Here is a 12,500-nt window from a genome sequence, read left to right as displayed (position 1 = left end):
CCAGACTGGCTATTTGGATGTGGAAGCCCTCGTAGCGTCTCAGTGGGCTCCTGCTGAGGGGGTGGAGGGGAGGAGGTGGTGCTCCCTAAGCATTCCTGGGTTGCAGAGATGCGTGAGAGACAGAGAGCGCGTATGTGAGAACGTGCATGTGTGCGAGTGCGCATATGGGCGCGCAGGCATGTGAGACTGTGCACGAGAGTGTGTGCGTGTCAGAGTGCGTGCGCGTGAAAGTGTGAGTGTCTCAGTGTGTGCACGTGAGAGTGTGTCTGAGAGTGCGTGTGAAAATGTGCGTGTCAGAGTGCGCGTGCGTGAAAGTGTGCGTGTCAGAGTGCGCGTGAAAGTGTGCGTGTCAGAGTGCGCGTGAAAGTGTGCGTGTCAGAGTGCGCGTGAAAGTGTGCATGTCTGAGTGCGTGTGAAAGTGTGCATGTCTGAGTGCGCGTGAAAGTGTGCATGTCTGAGTGCGCGTGAAAGTGTGCGTGTCAGAGTGCGTGTCAGAGTGCGTGCGCGTGAAAGTGTGCGTGTCTCAGTGTGTGCACGTGAGAGTGTGTCTGAGAGTGCGTGTGAAAATGTGCGTGTCTGAGACATGCACACTTTCACGCGCACTCAGACACGCACATTTTCACACGCGCACTCAGACACACTCACGTGCACACACTGAGACACGCACACTTTCACGCGCACGCACTCTGACGCGCACTCAGACACGCACACTTTCACGCGCACGCACTCAGACACGCACATTTTCACACGCGCACTCAGACACGCACACTTTCACGCGCACGCACTCAGACACGCACACTTTCACACGCGCACTCAGACACACTCACGTGCACACACTGAGACACGCACACTTTCACGCGCACGCACTCTGACGCGCACTCAGACACGCACACTTTCACGCGCACGCACTCAGACACGCACACTTTCACACGCGCACTCAGACACACTCACGTGCACACACTGAGACACGCACACTTTCACGCGCACTCAGACACGCACACTTTCACGCGCACGCACTCAGACACGCACACTTTCACACGCGCACTCAGACACACTCACGTGCACACACTGAGACACGCATACTTTCACGCGCACGCACTCTGACGCGCACTCAGACACGCACACTTTCACGCGCACGCACTCAGACACGCACACTTTCACACGCGCACTCAGACACACTCACGTGCACACACTGAGACACGCACACTTTCACGCGCACGCACTCTGACGCGCACTCAGACACGCACATTTTCACACGCGCACTCAGACACACTCACGTGCACACACTGAGACACGCACACTTTCACGCGCACTCAGACACGCACACTTTCACGCGCACGCACTCAGACACGCACACTTTCACACGCGCACTCAGACACACTCACGTGCACACACTGAGACACGCACACTTTCACGCGCACGCACTCTGACGCGCACTCAGACACGCACACTTTCACGCGCACGCACTCAGACACACTCACGTGCACACACTGAGACACGCACACTTTCACGCGCACACAGTGCGCGTGAAAGTGTGCATGTCTGTGTGCACGTGTGTCTGAGTGCGCGCGCGCGAAAGTGTGCGTGTCTGCGCGCGCGAAAGTGTGCGTGTCTGCGCGCGCGGAAGTGTGCGTGTCTGCGCGCGCGAAAGTGTGCGTGTCTGCGCGCGCGAAAGTGTGCGTGTCTGCGCGCGCGAAAGTGTGCGTGTCTGCGCGCGCGAAAGTGTGCGTGTCTGCGCGCGCGAAAGTGTGCGTGTCTGCGCGCGCGAAAGTGTGCGTGTCTGCGCGCGCGCGCGTGAAAGCGTGCATGTCTGAGCGCATGCGAGAGTGCGTGCGCGTGAAAGTGTGCGTATCTGAGTGCGTGCGTGATAGTGTGCGGGTCAGTGCGCGCGCGCGAGTGTGTGAGTGCGTGCGTGAGTCCGTGCATCTGTGTACGTGAGTGTGCATGTCTGAGTGCGTGCGCGAGTGTGGGTATGAGAGAAAGCATGGGTGTGAGAGTGCGCACGTGAGAGTGTGCGCGAGCGAGGAGTGTGTGTGTGCGTGTGTGTCTGAGTGCGAGAGTGAGTGTGCGCGAGAGAGAGAGTAATCATGCGTGTGTGAGCGTGAGCGTGCATGAGAAATAGGGGAGGGGGTGTTGCTGCCTCTCCACCTGGGGCCGATGTGGAGGGGTTTGGGGAGGGTGTGGACGGGGCTGAAGCTGGGGACGGTATGGCCGGCCCACTCACCGATGCGGCTGTCCATCACGTAACTCTCAATGATGGAGCTTTTCTTACACAGATCCTCAGCCATCGACGCACAACTCACCTCGAGATGTTTCACCTGGGAAATACAGACCGGGGGGGGGGGGGGGGGGGGGGGGAATACAGGGAGCGAGGGGGAGACGGCATGGACGGAGAGTGGGAAATACAGACCAGAGGAAAGAGCGAGGGGGGCAGGGGGTAGAGAGAGGAGAGAGAGACAGACAGACAGACAGACACAGAAACAGCAAAACGAGAGACAGAGACACAGAAGGTCATGACCATAGTGACATTCCCTCAATCAGAACTGATCCACAAAATACATGGGGAGATAACAGCGGGGGTTATATTACTGGACAGTAACCCAGGGTACGGGAAAGCGGGGGTTATATTACTGGACAGTAATCCAGGGTACGGGAGAGCGGGGGGTTATATTACTGGACAGTAACCCAGGGTACGGGAGAGCGGGGGGTTATATTACTGGGCAGTAACCCAGGGTACGGGAGAGTTATATTACTGGGCAGTAACCCAGGGTACGGGAGAGCGGGGGGGTTATATTACTGGGCAGTAACCCAGGGTACGGGAGAGCGGGGGGGTTATATTACTGGGCAGTAACCCAGGGTACGGGAGAGCGGGGGGGTTATATTACTGGACAGTAACCCAGGGTACGGGAGAGCGGGGGGGTTATATTACTGGGCAGTAACCCAGGGTACGGGAGAGCGGGGGGTTATATTACTGGACAGTAATCCAGGGTACGGGAAAGCGGGGGGTTATATTACTGGACAGTAACCCAGGGTACGGGAGAGCGGGGGGTTATATTACTGGACAGTAACCCAGGGTACGGGAGAGCGGGGGGTTATATTACTGGACAGTAATCCAGGGTACGGGAGAGCGGGGGGTTATATTACTGGACAGTAACCCAGGGTACGGGAGAGCGGGGGGTTATATTACTGGACAGTAACCCAGGGTACGGGAGAGCGGGGGGTTATATTACTGGACAGTAATCCAGGGTACGGGAGAGCGGGGGGTTATATTACTGGACAGTAATCCAGGGTACGGGAGAGCGGGGGGTTATATAACTGGACAGTAACCCAGGGTACGGGAGAGCGGGGGGTTATATTACTGGACAGTAACCCAGGGTACGGGAGAGCGGGGGGTTATATTACTGGACAGTAACCCAGGGTACGGGAGAGCGGGGGGTTATATTACTGGACAGTACAGCACTCCCTCTCACCCTTTCCTCCAATGTCCACTTCTCCTGTTGAATGTCGGCTAGTCTCTGGAACAGGTCGGAGATCTCATCATCGGAGAGGTCAGCGGGTCGCTGGGACTGTGGGCTCCCTGTGTTAGACTGGAGAACAGGAGACCGTGTTACAGGCAGGGTCAGTTAGGCAGGGTGACAGCAGGAGACAGAGAGGGGGAACAAGAGAGGGAGAGGGAGCGATAGAGGGGAGGGAGAGCAAGAGAGAGAGAGGGGAGGATGGGGAGGGAGAGAGGGGGTGCGAGAAAGAGTGGGGGAGCGAGAGCAAGAAAGGGAGGGGGAGAGAGAGGGAGCGACAGAGAGAGAGAGAGGGAGCGACAGAGAGAGAGCGCGACAGAGAGAGAGAGAGAGAGAGAGAGAGAGCGACACAGAGAGAGAGAGAGGGAGCGACACAGAGAGAGAGAGAGAGAGAGAGAGGGAGCGACAGAGAGAGAGAGAAGGAGCGAGAGAAACAACGAGCAGCGGGAAGGGAGTGAGAGGGAGCGCGAGAGACAGAGAGAGACAGAGAGAGAGAGACGGGGGGGGTGGGAGCAAGAGAGCGAGACACACTGTGCCCAGAAGCGCCCAGTTTTCAAATCCACCCGATAGTCCAGGGGTCACAGTGCCCACCCAGAGATGGTACACCATAAGACATAGGAGTGGAAGTAAGGCTATTCGGCCCATCGACTCCACTCCACACGAGGTTTTGATGTGCCAGAGACTTGGATACAGTGGCAGGGCCCAGGGTGGGAGTGACTGAGCGATGGAGTCCGCCTAACTGCAGCCACAGTTGGCTGACTTACCGGGTTAGCCCTGGTTTCTCAGGGAGAACAGCGAGCCCTGACCCTTACCTTGGTACTCGAGGTACCTTCCTTCATGGCCTCACGGTAACTGTACGAGGAGACACTGCTCCCATCGCCGGTCTGGGCACGGGTCGGTGAACTGATTTCGGCAATCACCAAATCCTCCAGACCTGCAGAGGGACACACGGCATCAGTACAGGGAGCTGGGAGGGACAGAGCAGGGAGCTGGGAGGGACAGAGCAGGGACAGGCAGCGGGGAGGGACAGGGGCATGGAGCAGGGAGGGACAGGGGCATGGAGCAGGGAGGGACAGGGAGAGGGTGTAGGAGCTGGAGGTGGTGATGGAGATAGGGAGGGGGTGTAGGGGCTGGAGGAGGGGACAGAGATAGGGAGGGGGTGTAGGGGCAGGAGGAGGGGACAGAGATAGGGAGGGGGTGTAGGGGCAGGAGGAGGGGGACGGGGATAGGGAGGGGGTGTAGGGGCTGGAGGAGGGGGACGGGGATAGGGAGGGGGTGTAGGGGCTGGAGGAGGGGGACGGGGATAGGGAGGGGGTGTAGGGGCTGGAGGAGGGGGACGGGGATAGGGAGGGGGTGTAGGAGGGGATGGAGTGTGAGAGTGAGTGAGTGAGTGAGAGAGGGCAGGAGAGAGGGCGGGTGAGGGGGCTCTCCGCGTCCCTGGGGTCCAGTCCTATCCCAGAGTGGGGTTAACCCCTTCCTTCAGCAGCCCCTGAATCGGCCGCTCTCCCCGCTGACCCAGCCCCTCCCTGTTGACCCCACCGACCCCCCCCCCCCCTTCCCGGTGCTCCTTACCCGTGCGGGTCTTGCTGTTGGTGAGGATCTCCTGGAGTCTCTCCTGTAGTTTGTCCGCTCTCTTCCGTTCCAACTGTAGCTGCTTCTTCAGCTCCTTCAGCTGCAGCGATAGCGAGGGGAGGGGGGGGGAGGGGGGGAGGTTAGAAGATGTCTGTCAAACCCCCACAACCCCCTCCCCTCCCAGGCACCCTCACCGCTCCCCGACCCACCACAGAGAGGGAGGCTCGGTGTGTGACAGGACCCTGGGGGTGGAGGGGGAGGGGGGGGGTTTTAGACCCTGGGAGGGTGTCCCCAGGTGACCGGGAGGGGTTTGGGGGGGGGGGGTCTCGGTCTTAAGGAGACAGGTTGGGAGGCTGGGGGAGGAGGGGGCGGGGAGGGTGGGGTCCGGGGGAATTCCTGACCACAGGCGGTGACCCCCGCGGCCGAGACACCGAACGTTTCTGAGATGGAGTTGGACGGAGGCCCCAATGGGATCCGAGACCCTTCGGCCCAACTCCGTGCTGACCCAGATATCCTAACCTAACCCAGTCCCCGTTCCCCAGCACTTGGCCCCATCTCCCTCTAAACCCTTCCTATCCATGTCCCCCCCACCCCATCCTTTTAAATGTTGTCATTGTACCAGCCCCCACCACTTCCTCTGGCAGCTCGTTCCCCACACGCACCACCCTCTGGGGGGAAACGTTACCCTTCAGCTCCCTTCCCCCCCTCTCACCTTAAACCTACCCCCCTCTAGTTCTGGGCTCCCCCACCCCAGGGGGAAAAGACTTTGCCTATTTACCCTATCCATGTCCCCCCCCCCCCTCAGGATTTTATAAACCTCTATAAGGTCACCCTCAGCCTCCGACGCTCCGGGGAAAACAGCCCCGGCCTATCCAGCCTCTCCCTGTAGCTCAAACCCTTTCCTGAATCCTTTCACCTTCCACACCAACGTTCAGCAGAGGAAATGGGGGTGTGAGTAAAGAGGTGAAGTGGAGGGAGTGAGTGTTGGAGCTCAGCCAGGCATTCCTAATGAGCCCAGCTACCTTGGGGGGGGGTGGAGGGAGGGAGTGTTGGAGCTCAGCCGAGCATTCCTAATGAGCCCAGCTACCTCGGAAGGGGAGGGAGGGAGTGTTGGAGCTCAGCCGAGCATTCCTAATGAGCCCAGCTACCTCGGGGGGGTGGAGGGAGGGAGTGCTGAAGGTGGGGGATCAGCGTTTCAATCGAGTGTGGGGGGGCGGGAAGCTTCTCGAGTGTTGTAAGATCCACCCCCTCCCACCATCCAAGCAAGCAGGGGGTATCCCATCATGTCCCTGAGCTTGGCCAACGGTGTGATGAGCCACAAGTGACGGCCTTGGGAGTGAGCCGCAGGGAGAAGAAACCCAGAGGAAGAAGCCCCACTCCCTGCACAGGAAGATCCCACTCCCAGGGGAATGCTCCCCTCCTGCAAGGGGACACCCTCAGAGAGGGAGTGAGAGCCCGCGACGCTGTTTGACTCACCGCTGAGCTGCCCTTTTTCTCCAGGATTCTCTGTCCATCCACCGTATCCTTGATCTCCTGTTCGGGGACGGGGGGAGAGAGGAGGGAGTCACGCTCTGGATATTATCACCCACCCACCTGGGGCTGAATGGCCTCCTGTCCCTGTGTAACAGGCTGGAGGTGGAGGGGCTGAATGGCCTCCTGTCCCTGTGTAACAGGCTGGAGGAGGGGGGGCTGAATGGCCTCCTGTCCCTGTGTAACAGGCTGGAGGAGGAGGGGGGGCTGAATGGCCTCCTGTCCCTGTGTAACAGGCTGGAGGAGGAGGGGCTGAATGGCCTCCTGTCCCTGTGTAACAGGCTGGAGGAGGAGGGGCTGAATGGCCTCCTGTCCCTGTGTAACAGGCTGGAGGAGGAGGGGGGGCTGAATGGCCTCCTGTTCCTGTGTAACAGGCTGGAGGAGGAGGGGCTGAATGGCCTCCTGTCCCTGTGTAACAGGCTGGAGGAGGAGGGGCTGAATGGCCTCCTGTCCCTGTGTAACAGGCTGGAGGAGGAGGGGGGGCTGAATGGCCTCCTGTTCCTGTGTAACAGGCTGGAGGAGGAGGGGCTGAATGGCCTCCTGTCCCTGTGTAACAGGCTGGAGGAGGAGGTGCTGAATGGCCTCCTGACCCAATGCCTAGTCAGGCACCGGAATGTGGGGGAACACTGACAGAGAGGGGAGGGGTGACCTGGGGAGGGGGCCGCTGTGGGAGTGGGGGGGGGGGGGGGGGGGGGGTCGCTGTGATACCTGGCGCAGTTTGGCGATGGTCTGTTCCTGTTGGTCCCTCTCGGTCTCGGTGCGGGTTAGAGTCACACGAACAGTTTCGGTCTCCTGTTCCTTCACCTGGTAATGAGGGGGGGGGGGGGGAAAGGGGTACATCAGTGATCAGGACAGGGACACAGAGACCACAACCCTCCCACAGCCCCCGCTCCCTCAGCACTGACCCTCCCACAGCCCCCGCTCCCTCGGCACTGACCCTCCCACAGCCCCCGCTCCCTCGGCACTGACCCTCCCACAGCGCCCGCTCCCTCGGCACTGACCCTCCCACAGCGCCCGCTCCCTCGGCACTGACCCTCCCACAGCGCCCGCTCCCTCGGCACTGACCCTCCCACAGCGCCCGCTCCCTCGGCACTGACCCTCCCACAGCGCCCGCTCCCACAGCACTGACCCTCCCACAGCACCCGCTCCCTCAGCCCTGACCCTCCCACAGCCCCCGCTCCCTCAGCACTGACCCTCCCTCAGCCCCCGCTCCCACGGCGCTGACCCTCCCACGGCGCTGCACGCTGACAGTGCTACACCTTTGGGGTCTGTGGGTCGGGTTCGGGATCTGAAACTGATGACCTTCGGATTGCGAGGTCAGGATTGGGAGGCTGAATCTGATGAGAATTCTTTGTGACTGACACTGAGGAGGGATCAGAATCACCGTTTGGAGGAACAGCTATTTGAAGGTGCTGCTGCACCGGAGATTAATCGCAAATTATCCAAACGGCTGATGCTAATAATATCCAAAAAAGACAGCGAGTCCTTGCAAATCCCAACTGGCCTGCTCTCACGTTCAGCACTGACAATTCACAGCTTGTGATAATACCCTGCTGTGATCATCTGACAGCACTGCATTACCACAGACAGGGGAGGGAGAGACACCGAGAGAGAGACAGAGACAGATACTGAGCAAGAGATGGAGAGGCAGAGAGAGAGAGAGAGAGAGAGAGATGGTGCGAGACACACACACACACAGTGATAGCAAGAGAGACAGAGGGAGTGTAAGAGTGATAGACACACACAGAGGCAGTGAGAGAGAGAGAGAGAGAGTGAAGACAGACAGACGGGGGGGGGGGGGAGGGAGAGAGAGAGTGACAGACAGACGGGGGGGGGGGAGAGAGAGAGAGAGAGAGAGAGAGAGAGAGAGAGAGAGAGAGAGAGAGAGAGAGAGAGAGAGAGAGAGAGGGAGAGGGAGAGGGAGACACACACACAGTGATAGCAAGAGAGACAGATGGAGTGTAAGAATGATAGAGACACACACAGAGGCAGTGAGAGAGAGAGTGAGAGACAGACGGGGGGGGGGGAGAGAGAGAGAGAGAGAGAGAGAGAGAGAGAGAGAGAGAGAGAGAGAGAGAGAGAGAGAGAGAGAGAGGGAGAGGGAGAGGGAGACACACACACAGTGATAGCAAGAGAGACAGATGGAGTGTAAGAATGATAGAGACACACACAGAGGCAGTGAGAGAGAGAGTGAGAGACAGACAGACAGACAGAGGGGGAGAGAGAGAGAGGGAGACACACAGACAGTGAGAGAGACAGACAGACACACGGAGAGAGTGACAGAGGGGGTGAGAGAGAGGCAGAGAGACACACACACACACACATACAGAGGTGTGAGAGAGAGAGACAGACAGACAGACGGGGGGGGGGGGGGGAGAAGAGAGAGAGACAGACAGACACACACACACAGAGGCAGTGTGTGAGTGAGAGAGAGAGAGAGAGAGAGAGAGAGAGAGAGAGAGAGAGAGAGAGAGAGAGAGAGAGAGAGAGAGAGACACACAGAGGCAGTGAGAGAGACAGACACACATAGAGGCAGAGACACAGCGAGAGAGAGAGACAGACAAACACACACACACGGGGGCAGAGACACAGCGAGAGAGAGACAGACAGACAGAGAGGGCGAGAGAAAGAAAGAAAGAGAGAGAGAGAGAGACACACAGACACACACACACACACAGGGGCAACGACACAGGGAGAGAGAGAGCGAGAGACAGACAGGCACACAGGCAGTGAGAGGGACAGACACACAGAGGCAGAGACACAGCGAGAGAGAGACAGACAGAGGGGGAGAGAGAGACAGACAGAGGCAGTGAGAGAGAGTGAAAGAGAGGGAGCGAGAGATACACACAGAGAGGGAGCAATAGAGAGTGGGATACAGAAAGTGGGTGTGAGAGAGAGAGACAGAGACAGAGCGAGAGACAGAGAGAGGGAGCATGAGCTAGTGTAAACCAGGGAGAGACAGATAGGGAGAGAAAGACAGTGAAAGCAAGAGAGAGGGAGAGATAGAGAGGATGAGAGAGAGTGAGGGGGACAGAGAGACAGTGAGGGGGACAGAGAGGGTGAGTGAGGGTGAGGGGGACAGAGAGGGCGAGAGAGGGTGAGGGGGACAGAGAGACAGTGAGGGGGACAGAGAGGGCGAGAGAGGGTGAGGGGGACAGAGCGACAGTGAGGGGGACAGAGGGTGAGAGTGAACGGGAGGCAGAGGGTCAGTGAGAGATGAGGAGGACGAGCTGAGAGAGAGTTGGTGAGAGTACCTGTAGCTGAGCTGTGTGCTGCTTCTGGAGTTCCTGAATCTGCTCCTCGTGTTCCACACGCACCTTCACCAGGGTCTCCTACACAGGCCAGAGACAGACACCGTCACGGGCACAGGGTCAGGGGCAGGGGCAGGGGCAGGGGCAGCGCCAGGGCCAGGGGCAGCGCCAGGGGCAGCGCCAGGGCCAGGGGCAGCGCCAGGGCCAGGGGCAGCGCCAGGGCCAGGGGCAGCGCCAGGGCCAGGGGCAGCGCCAGGGCCAGGGGCAGCGCCAGGGCCAGGGGCAGCAGCACGGGCAGGGGCAGCAGCACGGGCAGGGGCAGCAGCACGGGCAGGGGCAGCAGCACGGGCAGGGGCAGCAGCACGGCCAGGGGCAGCAGCACGGGCAGTGTCAGGGCCAGGGGCAGCAGCACGGGCAGGGGCAGCAGCACGGGCAGGGGCAGCAGCACGGGCAGGGGCAGCAGCACGGGCAGGGGCAGGGCCAGGGGCAGCAGCACGGGCAGCGTCAGGGCCAGGGGCAGCAGCACGGGCCAGGGGCAACGTCAGGGCCAGGGGCAGCGCCAGGGCCAGGGGCAGCGCCAGGGCCAGGGGCAGCGCCAGGGCCAGGGGCAGCAGCACGGGCAGCGTCAGGGGCAGGGGCAGGGCCAGGGGCAGCGGCACGGGCCAGGGGCAGCCGAACCAGCAGTGCAGGGAACACAGTCTATACCACCACCTCATGGCTGTACCTTCAGTCTACAGGCGGGGGAGGGGGAGGGGAGTGGACGGGCTGGAGGAGGGGACGGGGATAGGGAGGGGGTGTAGGGGCTGGAGGAGGGGACGGAGATAGGGAGGGGGTATAGGGGCTGGAGGAGGGGACGGGAGGGAGTGTTTTCTCTCTCTCTCACACACACACACACGGTCCAGGCAGGGAGAGGGAGAGTAGGCCGTACTCCCTGCTCCTGTTGCTCCCTGGGAGATGTACCTCAGCCTCCTCCAGACGTCTCTGGAACCAGCCCTTGGTCCCCTCCATGGCCAGCACCTGGTGCTGCAGCTCTTCCACTGTGTGCTGCATCACCTCCAGCTCCCGGCTCCGGGCCTGGGGAGGGGGAACAGACAGACAGACAGGAGCCGGAGTCACATCAGCTGGAGGTGTGAGGGACTCACTCCCAGGGGATCCACAGGGTGCCCCTAACCCCTCCCTCCTACACCCTCTCAATCACCAATTCCTACCCCACTCACCCTCTCGTCCCTGAGCTGGGCCTCCCTCCTTCCCTCACTATCTCCCGCCCTCAGTCCCTCCCACCCTCCCTCCCTCCCTCACTACCTCCCTCCCTCAGTCCCTCCCCTTCTCGTCCCTGAGCTGGCACTCCCTCCCACAGTCCCTCGGTCCCTCCCTCTCTCTCCCCGGGTCCCCCCCCCCTCCCCCGGTCCCTGAGCTGGTCTCTCCCTCCCTCGGTCCCCCCCCATCCCTCCCTCCCTGGGTCCCCCCTTCCCCCGGGTCCCTCTCCTTCTCGTCCCTGAGCTGGTCCCTCCCTCCCTCGGTCCCCCCCCTTCTCGTCCCTCCCTCCCTGGGTCCCCCCCTCCTCTGGTCCCTCACCTTCTCGTCCCTGAGCTGGTCCCTCCCTCGGTCCCTCCCTCCCTGGGTCCCTCCCTCCCTGGGTCCCTCACCTTCTCGTCCCTGAGCTGGGACCTCAGCTCCTCCTCGGAACGGTGTTTAGCTTCGTGTACCTCCCGCAGCTCCTTCTCGTACCGGGCTCGGACACTCAGCACCTCCTTATCCTGCTGGACCCTCAGGTCACTCAGCTCCTCCTGGTGCCGGCTCCTCAGCTGCTGACTCTCGATGGCCATCTCATCCAGCATGGCCTTCCGTTTCTCCGCACACTGCCCGGGCGCGGGGGAGAGAGCGAGAGAGAGACACACCGTGAGGGGGGAGACAGAGAGAGAGAGACAGAGAGAGAGAGAGGAGAGAGAGAGAGAGAGAGAGGAGAGAGAGAGAGAGAGAGAGAGAGACACCGTGAGGGGGAGACAGAGAGAGAGAGAGAGACACACCGTGAGGGGGAGACAGAGAGAGCGAGAGAGAGACAGAGAGAGCGAGAGAGAGGAGCGAGAGAGAGAGAGAGAGAGAGAGAGAGAGAGACAGGCACAGAGAGAGAGAGAGAGTGCGAGAGAGAGAGAGAGAGGCGCGTGAGAGAGATAGAGAGAGAGAGAGAGAGAGAGAGTGTGCATGAGAGAGACAGACACACAGAGAGAGACAGAGAGAGAGAGAGACAGGCACAGAGAGAGAGAGAGTGAGTGTGCGAGAGAGAGAGACAGGCACAGAGATAGAGGGAGAGAGAGAGTGAGAGAGAGAGACAGACACACAGAGAGAGTGTGCGAGAGAGAGACAGACACAGAGAGAGAGAGCGCGCGCGTGAGAGAGACAGGCACAGAGAGAGAGAGCGTGTGAGAGAGACAGACATAGAGAGAGAGAGAGACAGACAGCGAGAGAGAGAGAGCGCGCGCGTGTGAGAGAGACAGAGACAGACAGAGAGAGGGGGGTGGTGGTGTCCCTGAGGGTCTCACCTTACGGGCTTCGTCCAGTTCCTGCCGGAGCTGCTCCTTCTCCAGCTCCTGCTGCTGGGACTGTTCCAGGAGGAGGCCATTCGCCTGGCTCA

At 60.5% G+C, this 12,500-nt stretch overlaps 1 protein-coding gene across 1 annotated transcript in view; it reads right to left on the bottom strand.

The window, feature by feature from the left end:
* The window catches only part of gripap1 (GRIP1 associated protein 1), a 15,984-nt gene that overhangs the window by 2,873 nt on the left and 611 nt on the right, over positions 1-12,500 (bottom strand). The window contains exons 2-11 of the mRNA XM_060822406.1: positions 12,409-12,496; positions 11,515-11,727; positions 10,829-10,942; positions 9,872-9,949; positions 7,326-7,421; positions 6,564-6,620; positions 5,088-5,187; positions 4,328-4,449; positions 3,471-3,587; positions 2,225-2,318 (exon numbers count right to left, since the gene is read on the bottom strand). Of these exons, the coding sequence (XP_060678389.1) occupies positions 2,225-2,318; positions 3,471-3,587; positions 4,328-4,449; positions 5,088-5,187; positions 6,564-6,620; positions 7,326-7,421; positions 9,872-9,949; positions 10,829-10,942; positions 11,515-11,727; positions 12,409-12,496 (1,079 nt within the window). The remainder of the gene's footprint in view (positions 1-2,224; positions 2,319-3,470; positions 3,588-4,327; positions 4,450-5,087; positions 5,188-6,563; positions 6,621-7,325; positions 7,422-9,871; positions 9,950-10,828; positions 10,943-11,514; positions 11,728-12,408; positions 12,497-12,500) is intronic.

This window comes from Hemiscyllium ocellatum, unplaced genomic scaffold, assembly GCF_020745735.1.
Source record: "Hemiscyllium ocellatum isolate sHemOce1 unplaced genomic scaffold, sHemOce1.pat.X.cur. R, whole genome shotgun sequence".
NCBI lineage: Eukaryota > Metazoa > Chordata > Chondrichthyes > Orectolobiformes > Hemiscylliidae > Hemiscyllium > Hemiscyllium ocellatum.
Note: the sequence above shows the minus strand (reverse complement) of the source record. Positions and strands in the feature narration are given on the sequence as shown.